A 17,235-nucleotide genomic window follows, 5' to 3' on the forward strand; every position below is an offset into this window, starting at 1 on the left:
CCGGGTTTAGGACTATTTAATTCCATTTTGATGTTATTCATTCTGTAAATTTGTCTCTCAAAAGTGGAAAGAGTGAGCAGTCAAAGTTCACTCCAGGAAGTGGTAAAGTGATTGGAACTTGAATACACTGACACAGTACTCACCTTCAATAATCTCAATATATGACCGAGACATAGCTTTTATGCTTTAGCAAAGAGTGTTATTGAGTGCAACCCTAAAAATATGCTCTGCAGCCACATAGTTCGTCCACCCCATCAGATGTCTTCTGATGTGTCAGGGTGTGCTAATGGTCTTCACACACACAACTAGTCCTTCAAAGTGATAATGGAAGGCTGACTATCCCAATTCCTTCGCTTTCTTGGGGGGGGGGGGGGGGGTCTTCTGACTGCAAAGAAAAGAGCATCAAGAATCGCTTGATTGTTAAAATGAAAACCTCTCGGCATATCCTGTACAAAGATTCAAGGGACAGCAAGTAAATTCAGATTTTTAGTTGTTGCTAGGTCGCTTGCTTCATCTTATTTTTACAAAATCAAAAAACGGGGGGACAAAGAGGGATATGCTAGGTCCACCCTCCCAATTCAATCATAAACCCACAAAAATCTGAAATCTCGGATGAAGAACCTAGCTAGTAAAAAAAGAAAAGAGGTATTCCGCTCAGTCAGAAAAAATGGCAAGAAAGGAAAAATGTCCTTTCTTGAGTCCCCTCACTCACCAGGGTTTCCCCACGGTGACATGCTTCATCATAGGGACCATCCCAACCCGCTGCGGATTGGGGCGTGCTACGACTTGCAACACTACGTAGGAGCACTTATTGTGAGTGACTATGTGTAGTGCGGTGGTGTAAGTGGAGTGGGTGAATTAAAAATATCTAACTAGTGGGCGAAATAGTTTTATTCTGGCTCCTAGTTGATATGTTAAAAATGGGGTCGGTCTCTAGGGATCATGTCTGCAATGGGTCAGGAGTCCCTAGTGGACGTTAACTAGTTTCGAGCTTCCCCAGTGCTCTTCTTCAGGACAAACAGTGTCCAGCCCTGTGTGTACCACGCCTAAAGTGACCTAAACTGCCGGAAAAATGGTGGCGCTGCAAATATTAAGCAAGCGAGGTTAATACATACGAAACAATGATCACATAGTATCTGTAAATAGAAATGAAAACAACATTATCACGTACAACCTACTCCATGTGGTGTAGGTGAAATCTTAAAACCGCAATGCAACAATTCACTCATCCATTGTGGGTGTGTGAGAAAGTGCCATCTTTCTTGCATGGTATGCCCCCACTTTTTGCTGAATTGCTGAATGTACTTTGACTGAGTGTGCCCTGGACTCCTGCCAATCAGGTGCCCAGGGCCCATGTTCCTTCCCTAAAACCCCAAATTGGCAAACCCTGGCCACATGTCAGCCCCTGGTAAATGGTGCCCTAGGTACCCAGGGTCTTGTGACGAGGAAAGGCCTCTAAGGGCTGCAGCACTTATTGTGCCACCCTTGGCGGACCTGTACCCTAACACAAACATACTGCCCTTGCAGGCTGAGTGTCTGGGTACAAGACAAAACAAAGAGTCAACATGGCACACATCCCTGTGCCATGCCCACAACCTACACTGCCCTGGCATACATCAGCCACCCCTCTAGCTGGGTGCCCTATGCCAGTGGTGTGGGCACAGGAGCATGAGCCCTGTGCCCCTACAGTACCCAGGTCCATTCCTGAGCACTGTAAGTGCAGTCCTGCCATTTAAGAGTATATGCTGTTGAAAGCTCATCAAACACGAACTCCACCGCACCATAATGGCAACACCAAAGACTGAGAAGTTTGGTATCAAACTTCTCAGCACATTAAACCCGCACTGATGCCAGTGTGGGATTTAATGTACGAAGCACTACAGAGGGCATCTTAGAGATGCCCCCTGAAACCTAACCTACAATCCACGTCTTGTCTGGGAGGCTGCCTAGGCTGCCACACAGCAGACATGTTGCTGGACCCCTGGGTGGAGAGCCCCCGCTCTCCTGGGCCTGCAACAATGCACATCCTGGGCGAGGTGCTAGGTCTCCTCCTCCAGGATGGGCAGGGGGAAGCTTCAAAAGGCATGTCGCCTTTGTGAGCTTCTCCAGGCCACTTGCTGTACCCAGCAAACTGGCCCCCACCGGTTCTGACCCCCACTCTGGCGGGAAAACTGGCCAGAAACCCCAAGTAAGGACAGGGGATGTGCCAGCCTCTGCCAACCCCACCCCTCAGGTGGGGGAGGCGAGGCGAAGCACATATCCGGGCTCTCGCCATCTTGAAGATGGGAAGCCCTGCCCAATCAGGACTAGGCTACTGCCCCCCTCCCACAGGAGAGTGACAGGATGGGGGTGTACCCACCACAGGAAAGGGACCCATTGGTCCCTGCCCTTTACCTACCTGTAATGCCCCTAAATCTAGTATTTAGGGGCACCCTGAACCTTCCTTCCTTAGATTCCAGATTCCGAAAAAGCAAAGAACAAGAAGAAAGAAGACCTGCCGTGCAGCTGCTAAGAAGAGGAAGACACCAACTGCTTTGACCCTCAAACCTGCTCCTGCTAAATCCCGGCACCTTCTGTGGCCAGCAACCTCACAAACCCCGGAGGACCTGGCTACCTTGTGACTCCGAGCATCTGGGTCTCCCATGAGCAGTGGCTCTGCTCAAAACAAGTTACCCCTGGCATCAGCCCGGAACCGCGAACCCTGCACACGCCAAGCCTGGCCTGTGCCGGAGTGGACAAAGACCCCGAGGACGTCCCACCCAAGGACCCACCTCGACGCTCCGGACGACGCCTGCAGCCGCAGAACCAGGGACCCCCCCAACCGCGATCAACAGAGGGTAAGATTTCCCGACATCAAAAGGCACCCCTGCACCCGGCGCCCTGTGGCCCCCTGTGCCGGACTCCTGGGTACCTACCTATCCTCCAACTACCCAACTTACCTCTCAAAGTGGTGGTGGCACCTGAAGAATCTTCGTCCCCAAGCTTGCAGCCTTTGTTCGTCCTAGAGCTTTCCCATTGAAATCCATTGAGCGCCCGAAGGCTCAAAAGCACCCTGCACCCAGCCGTTCGAGTGTCCCTGGCAGTGTAACTTCTACTCCTACCTACTTCCCCATTTGCCCTGAGCAAGTGACCAGGAGTCCAGCTCCCACAGCTAGTCAGCAGGCACCAACCAACGCCCCCCTGCCTCCCATAGTATAACATTGGGCCTAACTCACTCTGCACCCGGCCGCCCCAGTGCCGCGGAGGGTGTAACAACTGTACCAACCTGACCCTGGGAGACCCCAGAGTCTGTGCCCAGAACTTTAACTCTGCCAGTCAAGTACTTACCCAAAAGCCGATAACTCACTTTTCTTCCATAGGGTAACATTGACTGGTTTCTTTTGAAATTTCTTCTGTGGAGTTTCTAAAACTGAAAATATTCACCTAAAATCAATCGAGTAATGAAAACGGAAATACTCACCTGATATTAGGAGAGATCCCAGTGCTGGATCTTGGTGCCCAGCACTGACCCTGAAAAGTACTCACAACCGTACTTGCCACTAAAACAATTTTCTTCCATAGGAAATCATTGACTGTTTTTCTGTGAAATTTCTTCTAATTGTCGATTTTTGCAAATTACAAATATTCTTTCAAAATCGTACCAACTGTGAAAATGTAATTACTTACCTGTTTTAGATAGAGGTCCCAGTACTGAGCCTAAGAGCTCAGCCCTGGATAACAAAAATAACGAGAACATACTTTACCCGTAACTTGAATAGGGAACCATTGACTGTTTTCTAAGAAATTTCTTCTAAGTGTCAACTTTTAAAATAGCAAAATATTGCTTAAAAATCACAACAGTAACTAAAACGAACTTACTCACTTGTTTCTAAGAACTGCCCCAGGACTGAATCCAGGATCCAGTCCTGGAGTTAGAAAAGTAATCCTGAAAGTAATCTATTGCAAATAACTTAAAACTCACATTGAGCTCAATGTACTATTGTGTTTGAAATTGCGTTGCCTATTGCAACAACCTGTAACTACTACCTACAAAAGTCAATTGCATATTGCAAAAGTATTTAACTAAAGCATCTCATTCTGAGAAAGTATATTTTGATGCCTATTGTTGGTTCTAAAATAAAACAACCATATATTTTTTATATAAACCATTGGCCTAGAGTTCAGTTCTTGAGTGTGTGAGACCATTTGCTGACTGAGTGTGTACAACAAATGCTTTACACTGTCCTCCGATACTGCCTTACTGCTCGACCAAGCAACCACTTTAGAGAGTAAGGTTATATCCAACTTTAACCTCTGCCAAACCTCTGGGGACTGTGGACTCTGTACACACTGTACCTATTTGGGAACAGTATACACAGAGCCACTTTCTCACAGGGTGTGTATCCTCAAAGCTCTCACAAGCTTAGCCGTGTGTATTAAGAAAACAATACACACTCCTTATTCAGCCACATATGATTGTGACATCGTCAACCAGTGCCTGGTACAAGTTAAAAACAAAAAAGTCACCACATGACATTGCCCATAAAAACATGACGACCTAACGACAGGTGTTTTTTAGTTACGTTCTCATATCAAGTCAAGCTATCTTAGTGAAACTCAAAAACATAAAAGAATGCCTCTTGTAGTTCCTATGGTGATATTTAGTAATGTGCGATAAATTATAGAACCGCAACTGGTCTGAACAAAGACAAACAATACGACAAAAAAAACACATGTATAGAGAAAACAACATACTGGTTAAATAGCAAAATTGTGCTTCATGGTCTCTGAGGGACTTGAGAGGTTTGGTCTCGAACGCTATGGAAGAAAAAAGCAGGACAAAGTGTTGTTGAAAGCTTCGTTGCTAAGGAAAAAGACGGGGCTGGTGCGCTGTGGTTGTTTCCGCTGGCTGCCCGGTCCTACAAAGGAAATCAACTTACTTGGAGATAATATCCTCTCGGGCCTGTTCACCTGCTTTCCCTTGCGACCTCATATTAGCGAGTCTTTGCCGGGTGCAGGTTTTAAGTAGGAAGTGTTTCCGCCTAGTCAAACAGTGAAGATTAGAGCGGAAATCTTCATAAAATAGCCGCCGCGTTTGGCTAAGACGGACGGCCTTTTTGGGAGTATTAAAAGTGCGTGGACTTTGCAGCAGTAGGTGCCTAATGTGAAATAATGGATTGTAATTTAAAAAAAAGTGATGAGAAAATATATGTTAATGAGAATTATCACATAAAGGGAAGGAAAACAATACGTACATGTAGACAAACGCGGTGTGCCTACCAATGAGTTTGTGGATAAAGGAGGGCTTATGTTACCTCTATCTTATATGGGGTACTCTAGTTACAAAAAAGGTTATGAATATTCGTGAAGGCTTCTGTTACCTCTTTCATAATTCGGGGAGTGTGACAATACATGAAGGGCCCCGTTGGTATAGCAGTGGGTTTATGAATATGGTGTGCCCTGACTAAGGTGTTAACGAGAAATAGGTAACTCAGTAGTATGATGCATGTGTGGTTTCATCTTGAGAACTGGCCCCACGGAATGCTGTCGTTAAGACCTTGGCTATCGGTACACAATTTGAAAACCCAGCGTTGCTCTTTCTCGAGAAATCTTTGCTCAAGGTTGTCATTGCTTTTGACATGTTCAAGGACCACCCATTTCATGTCGTTGGGTGTGTGTTGCTTTTCAATAAAATGTGCCATTTTTGTTGTCACCCGCTTGCACCTGATGTTACTGCGGTGCTCGACAATCCTAGTACTCACTTTTCTTGTGGTCATCCCTATGTAGTGAAGGTTGCAGGTGATCAAGTATACTACCCCGGTGGTGTTGCAATTAGTAAAACTGCGTAGTTCCCAGGTCATTTCATTGTTGAATGCCACTTTTTTGGTGGCTGACGTCAGGTGACAAACACTGCAGTTACTGCATGGGTAATGTCCGGCAGGTAAAGTGTGCAGGGTCTTTTGCCCATCAGGTTTGGTGTTGTTTTTGGGGCGAGTATGGACAAAGTAGTTTTTTAGGTTTTTCCATTTTTCCCTTTTCTGTGGCTAAACATAGGTCTAGGTATGTCTAAGTTTGCACTGTTCAGTGTCCGCCAGTGTTTTTTGATTATCTTGGTCACCTTGTTTGACGCAATGTTATAAGTGGTTATACAAATTGGTCTTTTGTCTTGTATGGTGTTTCTTTTTTGTCTGGGTTCAAGGAGAGCTTCTCTGTGGTGGTTTGCTGCTCCCTGGCTGGACCCCGTTTGTCCTGAAGAAGAGCACTGGGGAAGCTCGAAACTAGTTGACGTCCACTAGGGACCCCTGACCCATTGCAGACAGGATCCCTAGAGACGACCATGTTTTTAACAGATCAACTAGGAGCCAGAATAAAACTATTTCGCCCACTAGTTCGATATTTTTTAATTCACCCACTCCACTTACACCACCGCACTACACATAGTCACTCACAATAAGTGCTCCTACGTAGTGTCGCAAGTTATAGCAGGCCCCAACCCGCAGCGGGTTGGGATGGCCCCTATGATGAAACATGTCACCGTGGGGAAGCCCTGGTGAGAGGGGACTCAAGAAAGGACATTTTTCCTTTCTTGCCATTTTTTTCTAACTCTGAGCGGAAAACCTCTTTTCTTCTTTTTTACTAGCTAGGTTCTTCATCTGAGATTTCGGATTTTTGTGGGTTCATCTTATTTTTAACCAGCTGATGGGGTCGAGTTGAAAGCAGAGGCAAGAGGAGGTGGGAGTGATCCACATTCCAACACTTGGGGATTAGCTTACCAGGAAAGTAAGCATTTGCAAAGCCAATAGATCTGGCATTGCGCCAAGCATGCCGTCTCACTCCAACTCAGTCAGCTCCCCAAACCATACCTAGAACGAATGGAATGCCCATTGCTCAAATTTGACATTACTTCAATTTGAAAAAAAAGCTAAAAAATGCCTACTTAAGAGCAGTGTGCATTGTGGCATGTATGTTGATCAGTGGAAACACTTGTTGAAAGAGCAAGGATTCTTGACATTTTGTACGAACAATTTTTTTGTGGTGCAGTTTTTTATAGCACAAATTTGGCCCAACAGCACTGGAGTGCTTTACAACAGAACCAGACAACCTTACACTTTTCTTTCCCATTTTAGGGACAGGGAAATTAAGTGACTCGTCCAGAATCACAATACGTTGAGCTGAGGCCAGGATTCAAACTTATTTCCCCATGTTCCAAAGTAGGCAACGCTAGCCATTAGGCACTATGGCTCATGTTTTTGTATTAGCAATGTAAAAGTGAATTCAGAGAAAGAGATGCGGAGGTTTAGCCTGTAAGGTAGGAGAGAAACAGTAGGCTAAAGAGCAAAATAATTGCGCAGAAAAAGCGCAAACAGGTTGCTATTTTTCAACCTAAACAATGTCATGTTACTTGAGACATTTGACTAAACCGATCTATAAGATCCTTTAAGTCGGCGTTTATTTACCCTATTTCATCATAATCACTAAAATAACTTTTTTTGGGGAGGAGGGGGGCGCACATGCCCCTTCCCCATAATTAAAGAATGTGCCCAGGGCCGCCATTTTGGTGGTCTCCCCTCCCTCCCCGAGTCAAACTGGATTGCAGCAAAATTTGCTGAATTGTTTTCCATTTTTGCTTGGGAGGGCCCTCTGGGTCCCCCTTCCTTACGGCCTGCGGTGGCAGGGTATCCTTATCCTGCCCCCTTATATATTTTTTTTAATACCATTTCAGGAGAAGGGACTTCGTCCCAAAGTCCTGTAATAGCTGCCAGCAAGATTTTCCTCATGTTGCTGCCAGCCAATCAGAGCGCTCAGTCCAGCGGCAGTATGACTCACATGAGATGGTCCAAGGTAACAAAAAAAAGCTCCCTGGACCAATCAGAAAGCTCTTTTTCGAAAAAAAAAAAAAGATATAGGCTTGAGGGACTCTCACAAAAGTACCTTGATCTCAACTGTCCAGATAATAAATATTTTTTAACCTTAATTTGTCAAAAACTACTGAACGGATTTACACCAAATCACAAAATCCATAATCTGCGGACCAAGATCTACCTCCCTGCCAAATTTCCTTACCACATTCCATTGTGGATACAAATTCTAAAATCAGTCCTACAGCCCCCATGTCTTCACTCTGCCAACAGCACACCTTGGAGCAAGGTTAGGACGTCACTTGCTTTAAGTCATGGGTGTGCAATATTAATCCACGAGGGCAATGTAAAGCACAAGTTACTACTTGTGTAACAATATATCTGTAAGAGACATTCGTTAGTGATAGATTCCTTACCTTAGAATAATCCCCAGGCGCATGAATGGATCCGGAAAGTTTTGCTAGCAGTACCCATGCGCATCAGTAGGTGGAGTTGTGCGGCTCCGCGTCCTTCGCTGGCATCGTAAGCGCAGAGATGACGTCACGGAGACTACTTAGGAGCAACCCATGCGCGCTGACGTCAGTTTTGTACACAACTTTCCGCGCCAGGAACGAAGAGCCATGCAAGAAACTGACCACTAGTGCCAAGAAACTAGGGCCCTGAAAGGGATGACCTTAACCCTAGAAATCAGTTCGCATAACGGGGAGGATGGGTGGGGTAGTAAGGAATCTATCACTAACTAATGTCTCTTACAGATATATCGCTACACAAGTAGTAACTTGTGCATCTGAAAGAGATACCCCAGCAATACCAACCCTGGTGGAGGGTCTGCGAACAGATTACATCAGAAAGTCACGGAGAACAGAACGGCCAAAGAAGCCGTCTCTCCGGACTTGACTTTCAAGGCAGTAATGTTTGGTAAACATGTGCAGCGAGGCCCACGTAGCTGCCTGACAAATGTCCTGCAAGGGAACGCCGCGTCCCAAGGCAGTAGTGGCTGCAGTTGTCCTGGTAGAATGGGCACGCAGTCCCACAGGAGGCTCCTTCTTAGCCAAGGAGTAACATGCTTTGATGCACAGAACGACCTACCGCGGGATGGTTTGTTTGTGCACGTCCCGACCCTTTTTGGCACCTACGTAGCCAACAAAGAGCTGGTCATCCACCCAGAACTGCTGTGTACGCTTCAGATAGAACGAGAGCGCACGTTTTGGGTCCAGACGGTGGAGCCACTCCTCCTCTCTTGAAGGATGCGGAAAGAAGGTGGGCAAAGTGATGGTCTGCCCGATGTGGAGGGCGTGACAACCTTTGGCAAAAAAGGAGGACGGGTCAGTAACACCACCTTGTCCGGATGAACAGAAAGGAAAGTAGGTTTGGAAGAAAGAGCCTGGAACTCGCTCACTCTTCTGGCAGGGGTGATAGCTACCAGGAAAAGCCGTCTTGAGAGTGAGAAGACGTAAAGGACAGTTATGAAGGGGATCAAAAGGAGTGCACATCAGATAGGTCAAGACAAGATTTAAGTCCCACTGAGGCATTATGAATGGAACCGTGTGTGTAATGTCTTTCAGGAAACGGTTAACAACCGGGGACTTAAAGAGAGAAGGCTGATCTGGAAGCCTGAGAAAGGCGGAGATGGCCGAAAGATAACCTTTGTGAGTGCCCAAATCAGAACCCTGCTGGGCCAAGGATAGCAGGAACAGAAGGATCTCAGAAAGAGGGGCAGAAAGGGAATCCACAGACTTTGCTGTGCACCATGCCACAAACCTGTTCCACTGGCAGGCGTATACCGTCTTAGTGGAGGGATGCCTGGATGTCAGAATGACGTCACAAACTTCGGGAGGAAGATCGAAAGCTGTCAACTGTCGCTGCTCAATCTCCACGCATGGAGGTGGAGGCTGGACAGGTTCGGGTGGAGGACTGTCCCCTGGTGCTGCGACAGAAGATCCTCCCGAAGAGGCAGTCGGATCGGGGGATCGATCACCATGCTGAGTAGCTCGGGATACCAGTACCTTCGTGCCCAATCCGCAGCCACAAGGATGACTTGGGCCCGGTCACGCCGAATCTTCTTCGGCACTCTGGGCAGAAGTGGTATAAGGCGGAGAGGCATCCGATAGACCGCAACTCCACTCGCGACGAAAAGCATCGCCTAGCGAGTGCCGCCTTGGAAATTCCAACGCGCTGAACTGATGACATTGAGCGTTCTCTTCGGTGGCGAATAGATCTAACCAAGGCTCTCCCCACTTCTGAAAGAGACCTTGCACCACGTCTGAGTTCAGACGCCATTAGTGATCCATCAAGCACCGTCGGCTGAGTTTGTCCGCCCTGGCGTTCAGAGAACCTGCCAGATGTTGAACTACCAAGTAATGCCTTGATGTTCCAGCCATGTCCAGAGGCGCAGAGCCTCCTGACATAGGGTCCAGGACCCCACCCCGCTCTGTTTGTTGCAATACCACATGGCGGTGGTGTTGTCCGTGAACACCTGCACCACACTTACCTGGACAGAGGGAAGGAATGCCTTCAGTGCAAGTCGGATTGCCCGAAGCTCCAAAAGGTTGATATGGAGCCGGGACTCCGCCGGAGACCAGAGTCCTCTAATCTCCGCCTCTCTCAAGTGGCCTCCCCATCTCAGGAGGGACGCATCCGTCACCACTGTGTGCTCCGGTTGGAGCAGGGAGAGTGATCTCCCATTGACCCAATCGCGATTTGTGAGCCACCACTCACTGCAATTGTCGTGCAGTGCCCTCCGAGATCTGGACATGATTTGACAGGTTGCCCTGATGCTGCGCCCACTGGAACTCAAGGTTCCACTGAGGAGCCCGCATATGCCATCTGGCATGTGTCACCAGCAGGATGCAGGAGGCCATTAGGCCCAGAGGCCGGAGGGTCATCCTGACAAACCCGGGACAGAGGCTGAAAGATCGGAATCATAGCCTGAATATCCCGGACTCGATGCCCGGGAGGATAAACCCGAAACCGCGTTGAATCCAGACCCGCTCCGATGAAGGGGAGCTTCTGAGAGGGACTCAGGTGCGACTTCGGCACGTTGCTGGAGAACCCCAGCAAATGCAGGAGGTCGGCCATAGTCTGAAGGTGGCTGACGAGTGCCTGGGGCGAGCACGCCTTCAAAAACTAGTCATCGAGGTAAGGGAAGACTGATACCCCCGACCTGTGCAGGTGAGCTGCGACCATCACCATCACCTTCGTGAACACCCGAGGGGCGCTGGTAAGGCCAAAGGGGAGCACGGCAAACTAAAAATGCTCCTGGCCTACCGTGAACCGCAGGTAACGCCGGCAGGAAGGGGATGTGAAAATATGCGTCCTGCACGTCCAACGCTACCATCCAGTCTCCAGGGTCGAGGGCAGCCAGGAGCCAGCATTTTGAATTTCTCCTTACGGAGGAAGCGATTGACGTTTCGGAGGTCCAAGATGGGGCGCAGGCCCCTCTTGTCCTTCTTGGAGACCAGCAAGTAGTGGGAATAACAAGCACTCCCTACTTCCGGCCCAGGAACGCACTCAATGGTCCCCTTGGCCAAGAGGGCCGTGACCTCCTGCTGGAGAAGTACCAAGTGATCCTCCGACATGCGGTGGCACCGAGGTGGCATGGCTGGAGGGTAGGACTGAAAGGGAAGGGAGTAAGCCCTGCAGATGATCTGCAACACCCATTTTCCGATGTGATATCGCGCCAGTCTGGGAGGTGGTGGTGAATCCTGTCACCCACTGGCGTGGGGTGCTCCACAAAACTCGGATTAGGAAGGTTTGGCGGTAGAAGCAGCGGAGGTGGACTGACCCGCACGCTAATTCCCAGACCCACCCCTGCGCTGAGGCTGGTTCTGCACAGGCTTGCGGAAGGAACGTGCCTGGGCCCCTCTGCCGTGGCCATGAAAGGAACGAAAGCCAGGAGTGGCCGAGCTCTTTGCAGGAAGACCTAAGGATTTGGCCGTGGCCTGCGAGTCCTTAAAACGCTACAGTGCACTGTCGGCCTTATCGCCAAACAGGCGAGTGCCATCAAAGGGCATGTCCATGAGCGAGCTTTGGACATCTGGCGAAAACCCGGTAGATCTCAACCAGGCGTGGTGACGAAGCGCCACAGTCGTAGAAATCGCCCTACCCAGTGAGTCCACGGTGTCCAAACCACACTGAACGGCGAACTTAGCCGCATCCTTACCCTCAGCAACCGCTTGGGACAGCACAGCGTGGATCTCCTCAAGACACTGAGGCAACACCTGCGCAACCGTATTCCACACCACGTGGGAATAGCAGCCTAAAAAGCAGGCGGTGTTCACGGACCGCAGCCCCAAGCTGGCAAAGAGAAAAAACGCTTACCGAACTGTTCCAGCTTCTTAGAGTCCTTATCAGGCGGAGCCGTGGGAAAGGCACCCTAAGACGTCGAGGCTTGGATAACCAGGTTCTAAGGCATAGGATGAGTGGTCAGAAACGCGGGGTCACCAGGTGCCAGGCAGGGACGCCTAGCAACATTCTTATCCACAGGGGTCCCTGTAGCTGGCCGCGACCAAGTGCCCAACAAGACGTCCATGAGGGCGTCGTTGAATGGAAGCAAGGGCTCCGACGAAGCGGACACCGTCTGGAGCACCTCAGTGAGGAGATTAGTTTTAAGGTCCATCGTAGGGAGGTCAAGGTTTAAAACCTCAGCTGCCCAACAGAGCACCATCGTGTAGGAGGCGCCCTCCTCAGGCGGGGGAGAGGCAAACCCGGGGTCAGAGGAAACATCCAGGTCACCGGCGTCCTCCAAGTCGTCCACCCAGTCCTGCTCGGAGTCACACTGACGGGCAAGAGGGTCCTCGGATCCCCCCCAGTCGTCCTCCACCTCTGTCACATGGGGAACAGACCGTGGCAGCAGAGCTGGGGTCGAAGAAGGAACAAATGGCGTCGGAAACGGAATCGGGGCAAGGGCGGAACAAAGGGCACCGACTGCGTTGCCGGGGGTGGCAGTGGGGCCGGAGCCAGCAGCGCTGGACCTTCTGGGGCTGGATCCACCGGCGGCCCAACAGGATTCGGATACGGGTCTGCTGGGCCGGAAGGCGCGCCGGCGGGAGCCTGAGGCCTAAAGAGGCGGTCCATGGTAGCAAGAAATTATTGCACCTGTTCGGGAGTCGCCAAGGGACCCGGGTAAGGCGGGTAGGTCGTGGGACTCCCAGGCTCCAAAAGGAGCCACGGGGGCAGAACCCCTGCCCCCCTCATCCGCATCCGGGGACCGACGGGAGGATGTCAGAGAGCAAAATCGCTTCTTCGGCTTTTTGTGTGGTCTCTTACCCGAATCCGAGGGCGAAGACTTGGAGCCCGAGGAGCGACAACTGCGGCCCCGTGAGCTTTCCCGGGAACGGTCCCTGAACCTGGAACGGTGCAGGGACGAGTGCCGGACCTCCAGCAGCTTCCGGCGCCGCTCCCTCAAGGCCTTCGGGCCATGGTCCAACAGTCCCGGCAGGACCAGGTGTCGTGGTCAGTCTACAGGCAATAGAGGCAAACATCTTGGGGTCCGCCACCGACATATTGCGACGGCAGGCCCCACAAGACTTAAATCCAGGCATCCCTACGTGCACCAAGGAGAAAAGGAGACAAAAGTTTCAAAAAGGGTAGTCAAAAAGTGACTAAGGTACGTGCTCTAACTGGATCTGCGCTTGCTTGTGCGTAAAAAGAAAGAACTGACGTCAGCATGCATGGGTGGCGCCTAAATAGTCTACAGGACGTCATCTCGATGCTTACGACGCCAGCGACGGACGCGGAGCCGCACAATGCCACCTACTGACGCGCAGGGGTACTGCTAGCAAAACTTTCTGGATCCAGTCTGACGCCTGGGGATTATTTTAAGGTAAGGAATCTATTCTAAGGTAAGGAATCTATCACTAACGTGTCTCTTTCAGATAAGTATAATTCGGAGATGAAAAAAACATGCTCCTTCAACTTTCACGGTCATGCGAGAGATCCGATGGGCGTTTTACACACGTGCATATTAAGTGATTTGCCAAGAATCACAGGTTGAGGTGAAGTTGGGACTTGAACCTGGTTCCACAGTTGCAAGGTCAGCAGCTCTGGCTTTAAACAATGCAACTCCTAAGCATTTCTAACACCGTATCTTCCTCCTTCAGCCTTTGAGCCAAAGCCCTTAGCACAGTTTTACTGTTACAACATATATTGCTTTGTCTGTGAAGTCACAACAAATACCATATAGTCAATTAAGTGCCTTTATTATCATTTATCAGTCAAGCTATGACTTTACAAGGGTTACAAACAGTGCTGCCCTTAATGATTTGACGATCACGGGTTCATCAGAAACTCCGCACTGTTACTTTTGCACTGAATAACTCTAAAGAAAGGCAGGTTTTGTTTTCTTTAAATGTCGGATTTTAATCAGAAACAAGAAATTCAAAGGTTCAAAGATTCCGGTTATCTTCTTACAATGCCTGCGAGTTCATGCATTGCTCATACAACACACACGTACTTCGCCTTATATTCATTCCTAATCTCCCTCCTTTACTTTATGCTGTCCACTTAACTGATTTCATTTTACACATTAATGTAATATTTTTTCTGGTACTGCATCTTTAGTTTCAGTTACTATGCCTCTTCATGTGCACGGACTGTACAGTGTTCTTAGCCCCTTCTACTCCAAAATTTTGCTTTCACATGTGTACCTTCCGAGCCAGAACTTCCAGTCTCTTCTCTTGCATGCCGATCTTCTGGGTTGCTCTATCGCTCCATCTCCCTCTTATGCTCCAGTTTTGCTTCATAAACCTCCTTTTTTCCCTTTATACGTTTAGTTTTTTTACTCATCCTCCTCCTAACATTACTTGACATACTTTTTACACATTTAATTATGTTCTTCCTCATGTTATATTGGCTTCTTTTCAGAACCAAAATGTCAGATTTTATTTTATCCACATTTGGCATGTTTGAAGCTTCATGCCAAGGTGCTGACAATATGAGAGACAGAAAATGGCACGGGTGAGTTGGGAGCTTCTAACCCGCATCCCCCCCCAAGACTACTAAGGACGGACATGTGTGCCAGGATTTAAAGGGCTAAACCACTGTCTTACCAGTGACAACATCATTAGAGTTCCTGTGGTGACCGAAATGTTGGTGCTGTTAAGGGATCACTGCCAGGGGATTTTCGTTGCAATAAAGTGATGCAAACTGTCATTCAATCCCAACTTCTGTGTAATTTATGTAGGGACTGGTTAAAGTCTCATCCAAATCCTTCCATGGCCCTAAGGGAGGTGGGTGGGTGGTGGTGGGGGGGGGGGGACTGTTGTGGTTTACTGCTCTGTCCGCTTGTGACTTGGTACATACCAAACCCCCCCAATCTTACTGACCAAGCTACGCTCCTGACACCAACATCAGAAAGTCTGTCATTACTTGCCTTCAACAAATTCTTTGAAGTGCACAGCAACATCATGCTGCAGGATCTAAGAGTTCTACTGGTTTCCCCAAACACCAGAAGGATGGAGTCTGTTTATATTTTCTTAAAGTGAGCACTATCTTCTCACACAGTGCCACAGAGAAAGACATAACTGCCTGCCTATTCCCCTGCCCCTGATTTGCCCAATGTCTCACTATCCAACAGAACATCAAGGTTCAGCCGGAGACAACTTCCTTGAAAACCATCAGCCAGAAAGCCAAAAATAAAAACGGGAGGCAGCAAAGTTCCAAGACTCCATGATGACCCTATTTGTACCAAAACACTGCTGGGAATCAGAGATACCAATGATAAAAATACAGAAGGGATACTAAGGTGGCGAGAGATTTTACAGGAGGACAGTTCTATAAAGCATACTTATCATGATTGTCCAATACCGGAGTTACAAGTTTCAATCAGTGAAAACATAGGGCTATTTATCAATATCAGACCCCTTGCTTCAAAACCACACCCTCAAGCAGTTACAAAATTACCATTTTTGGACTAAAGTTTAAATCCCACTTACCGGACAGTATCCATCATGCGAGTAGCGATGCCCTTTCTACGCAGGAGACTGAATACCCAAATTCTGCTGATTCCACAAATGGCGGACTCTGGTTTTGTAGAGCAACGCCAGGCACGCTGATTCTCAGTTTCGTTTTGTGGTTCTTTGTGAACTGGATCGACCAGGACCCGGTATGCCTACCAAGTATATGTATGTTTATTACAAAGTGCTAAGAAATGCCTACTGTATAATTATATGAGGCAGAGATAAAGATCAGAAACACTCGGGATTCATCTTATAGCAATCCCACTCATGTTACTTTATTTAGACTTCAGGAGCACACATTGTTTTTCATGCCCACAACAGTATACTGTGAAAGACTATTTTGCAGCTATTTCCTTGAACATAATCAACAAATTGGGATGTAATGCCTAAATTATTAAGAACTCTGTAATAAAATGTAAAGAGTTACAAGTTCTTGGGATGTGTGCCATTTCAAATATCTTTATAGACCACTTTGCTCCATCCAGGTGGATTTCTATTCCACACAAGGTCCTTTTCATACAGTGTCCTTCTACAATATTAGCGTGACTGCTTACCTGATCAACGTGGCTCGCAGCTGGAAAATAACAATTATTACACAACTCCATTTACTATGTAAAGATGACCTTCTTGGACATTTCTGTGAATTTGACACTGCCTCCCATTCTGTTATTTCTAGACTGATTAATTACGGGATCTGGGGTGAAGGTCCTGCTCTGCTTCACTCTTTTCCATCTGAGTGCTCATAAATCCAGCTTTGGGCATCTATTTTGTAGGGCATCCCAGCGGTCCTCATTCAGTCCACCAAATTAGCAACCCTTTTTTTGTTCCTTTTACTTTCATTCATGGCATACACTGACAACACATATTCATCCTTAGGCTGGACGGTAATAATTGTGTTGCCCGATCTACCTACCTACCAAACTATGCTGGTAGTGGCAAAATGGATGCGCCCCTCAAACGTGTGGATTATCAACTGGTGGTCATCTAGTCCTGGCACTTTCCTAATCCTTGCACGGAATACCTTGCCTTCTAGTAAGACCAAAAGAACAAGTTACTTACCTTCTGTAACAATGTATCTGTAAGAGACATAGGTTATATATTCCTTACCTTAGAATTACCCCCAGGCGTCAGACCAGATCCGAAGAATTGTATTTCTTTTTCTCTGCTGTACCCTGCACGTTGGTAGCTGGCGTTGGTCGACTCCGCTTCAGTCGTCGTGGTCACTGGGATGACGTGGCGGTGCCTACTTAGATGCCACCCCTGCGTGCTGACAAAAGTTCTCACATGACTTTCCACACCAGAAGCGCAGAGCCATGCAAGACACGGACTACTTGGTGCACCACAACTAGGGCCCTGGAAGCGAGTCCCTATCCCTAGAAGTCAGTTCGCAGAGCGGGGAGGATGGGTGGGGCGGTAAGAAATCTATAACTAGCCTATGT

General features: G+C 48.3%; 1 protein-coding gene across 5 annotated transcripts in view; it reads right to left on the minus strand.

The window, feature by feature from the left end:
• Positions 1 to 17,235, minus strand: part of ESCO2 (establishment of sister chromatid cohesion N-acetyltransferase 2) — a 293,480-nt gene that overhangs the window by 20,846 nt on the left and 255,399 nt on the right. For all 5 annotated transcript variants that reach the window (XM_085613127.1, XM_085613129.1, XM_085613128.1 and 2 more), the window contains one exon: positions 15,773 to 15,948. In XM_085613127.1, coding sequence (XP_085469253.1) covers positions 15,773 to 15,948 — 176 coding nt within the window. The remainder of the gene's footprint in view (positions 1 to 15,772; positions 15,949 to 17,235) is intronic.

This window comes from Triturus cristatus, chromosome 6 (assembly GCF_964204655.1).
Source record: "Triturus cristatus chromosome 6, aTriCri1.1, whole genome shotgun sequence".
NCBI classification, from domain to species: Eukaryota; Metazoa; Chordata; class Amphibia; order Caudata; family Salamandridae; genus Triturus; species Triturus cristatus.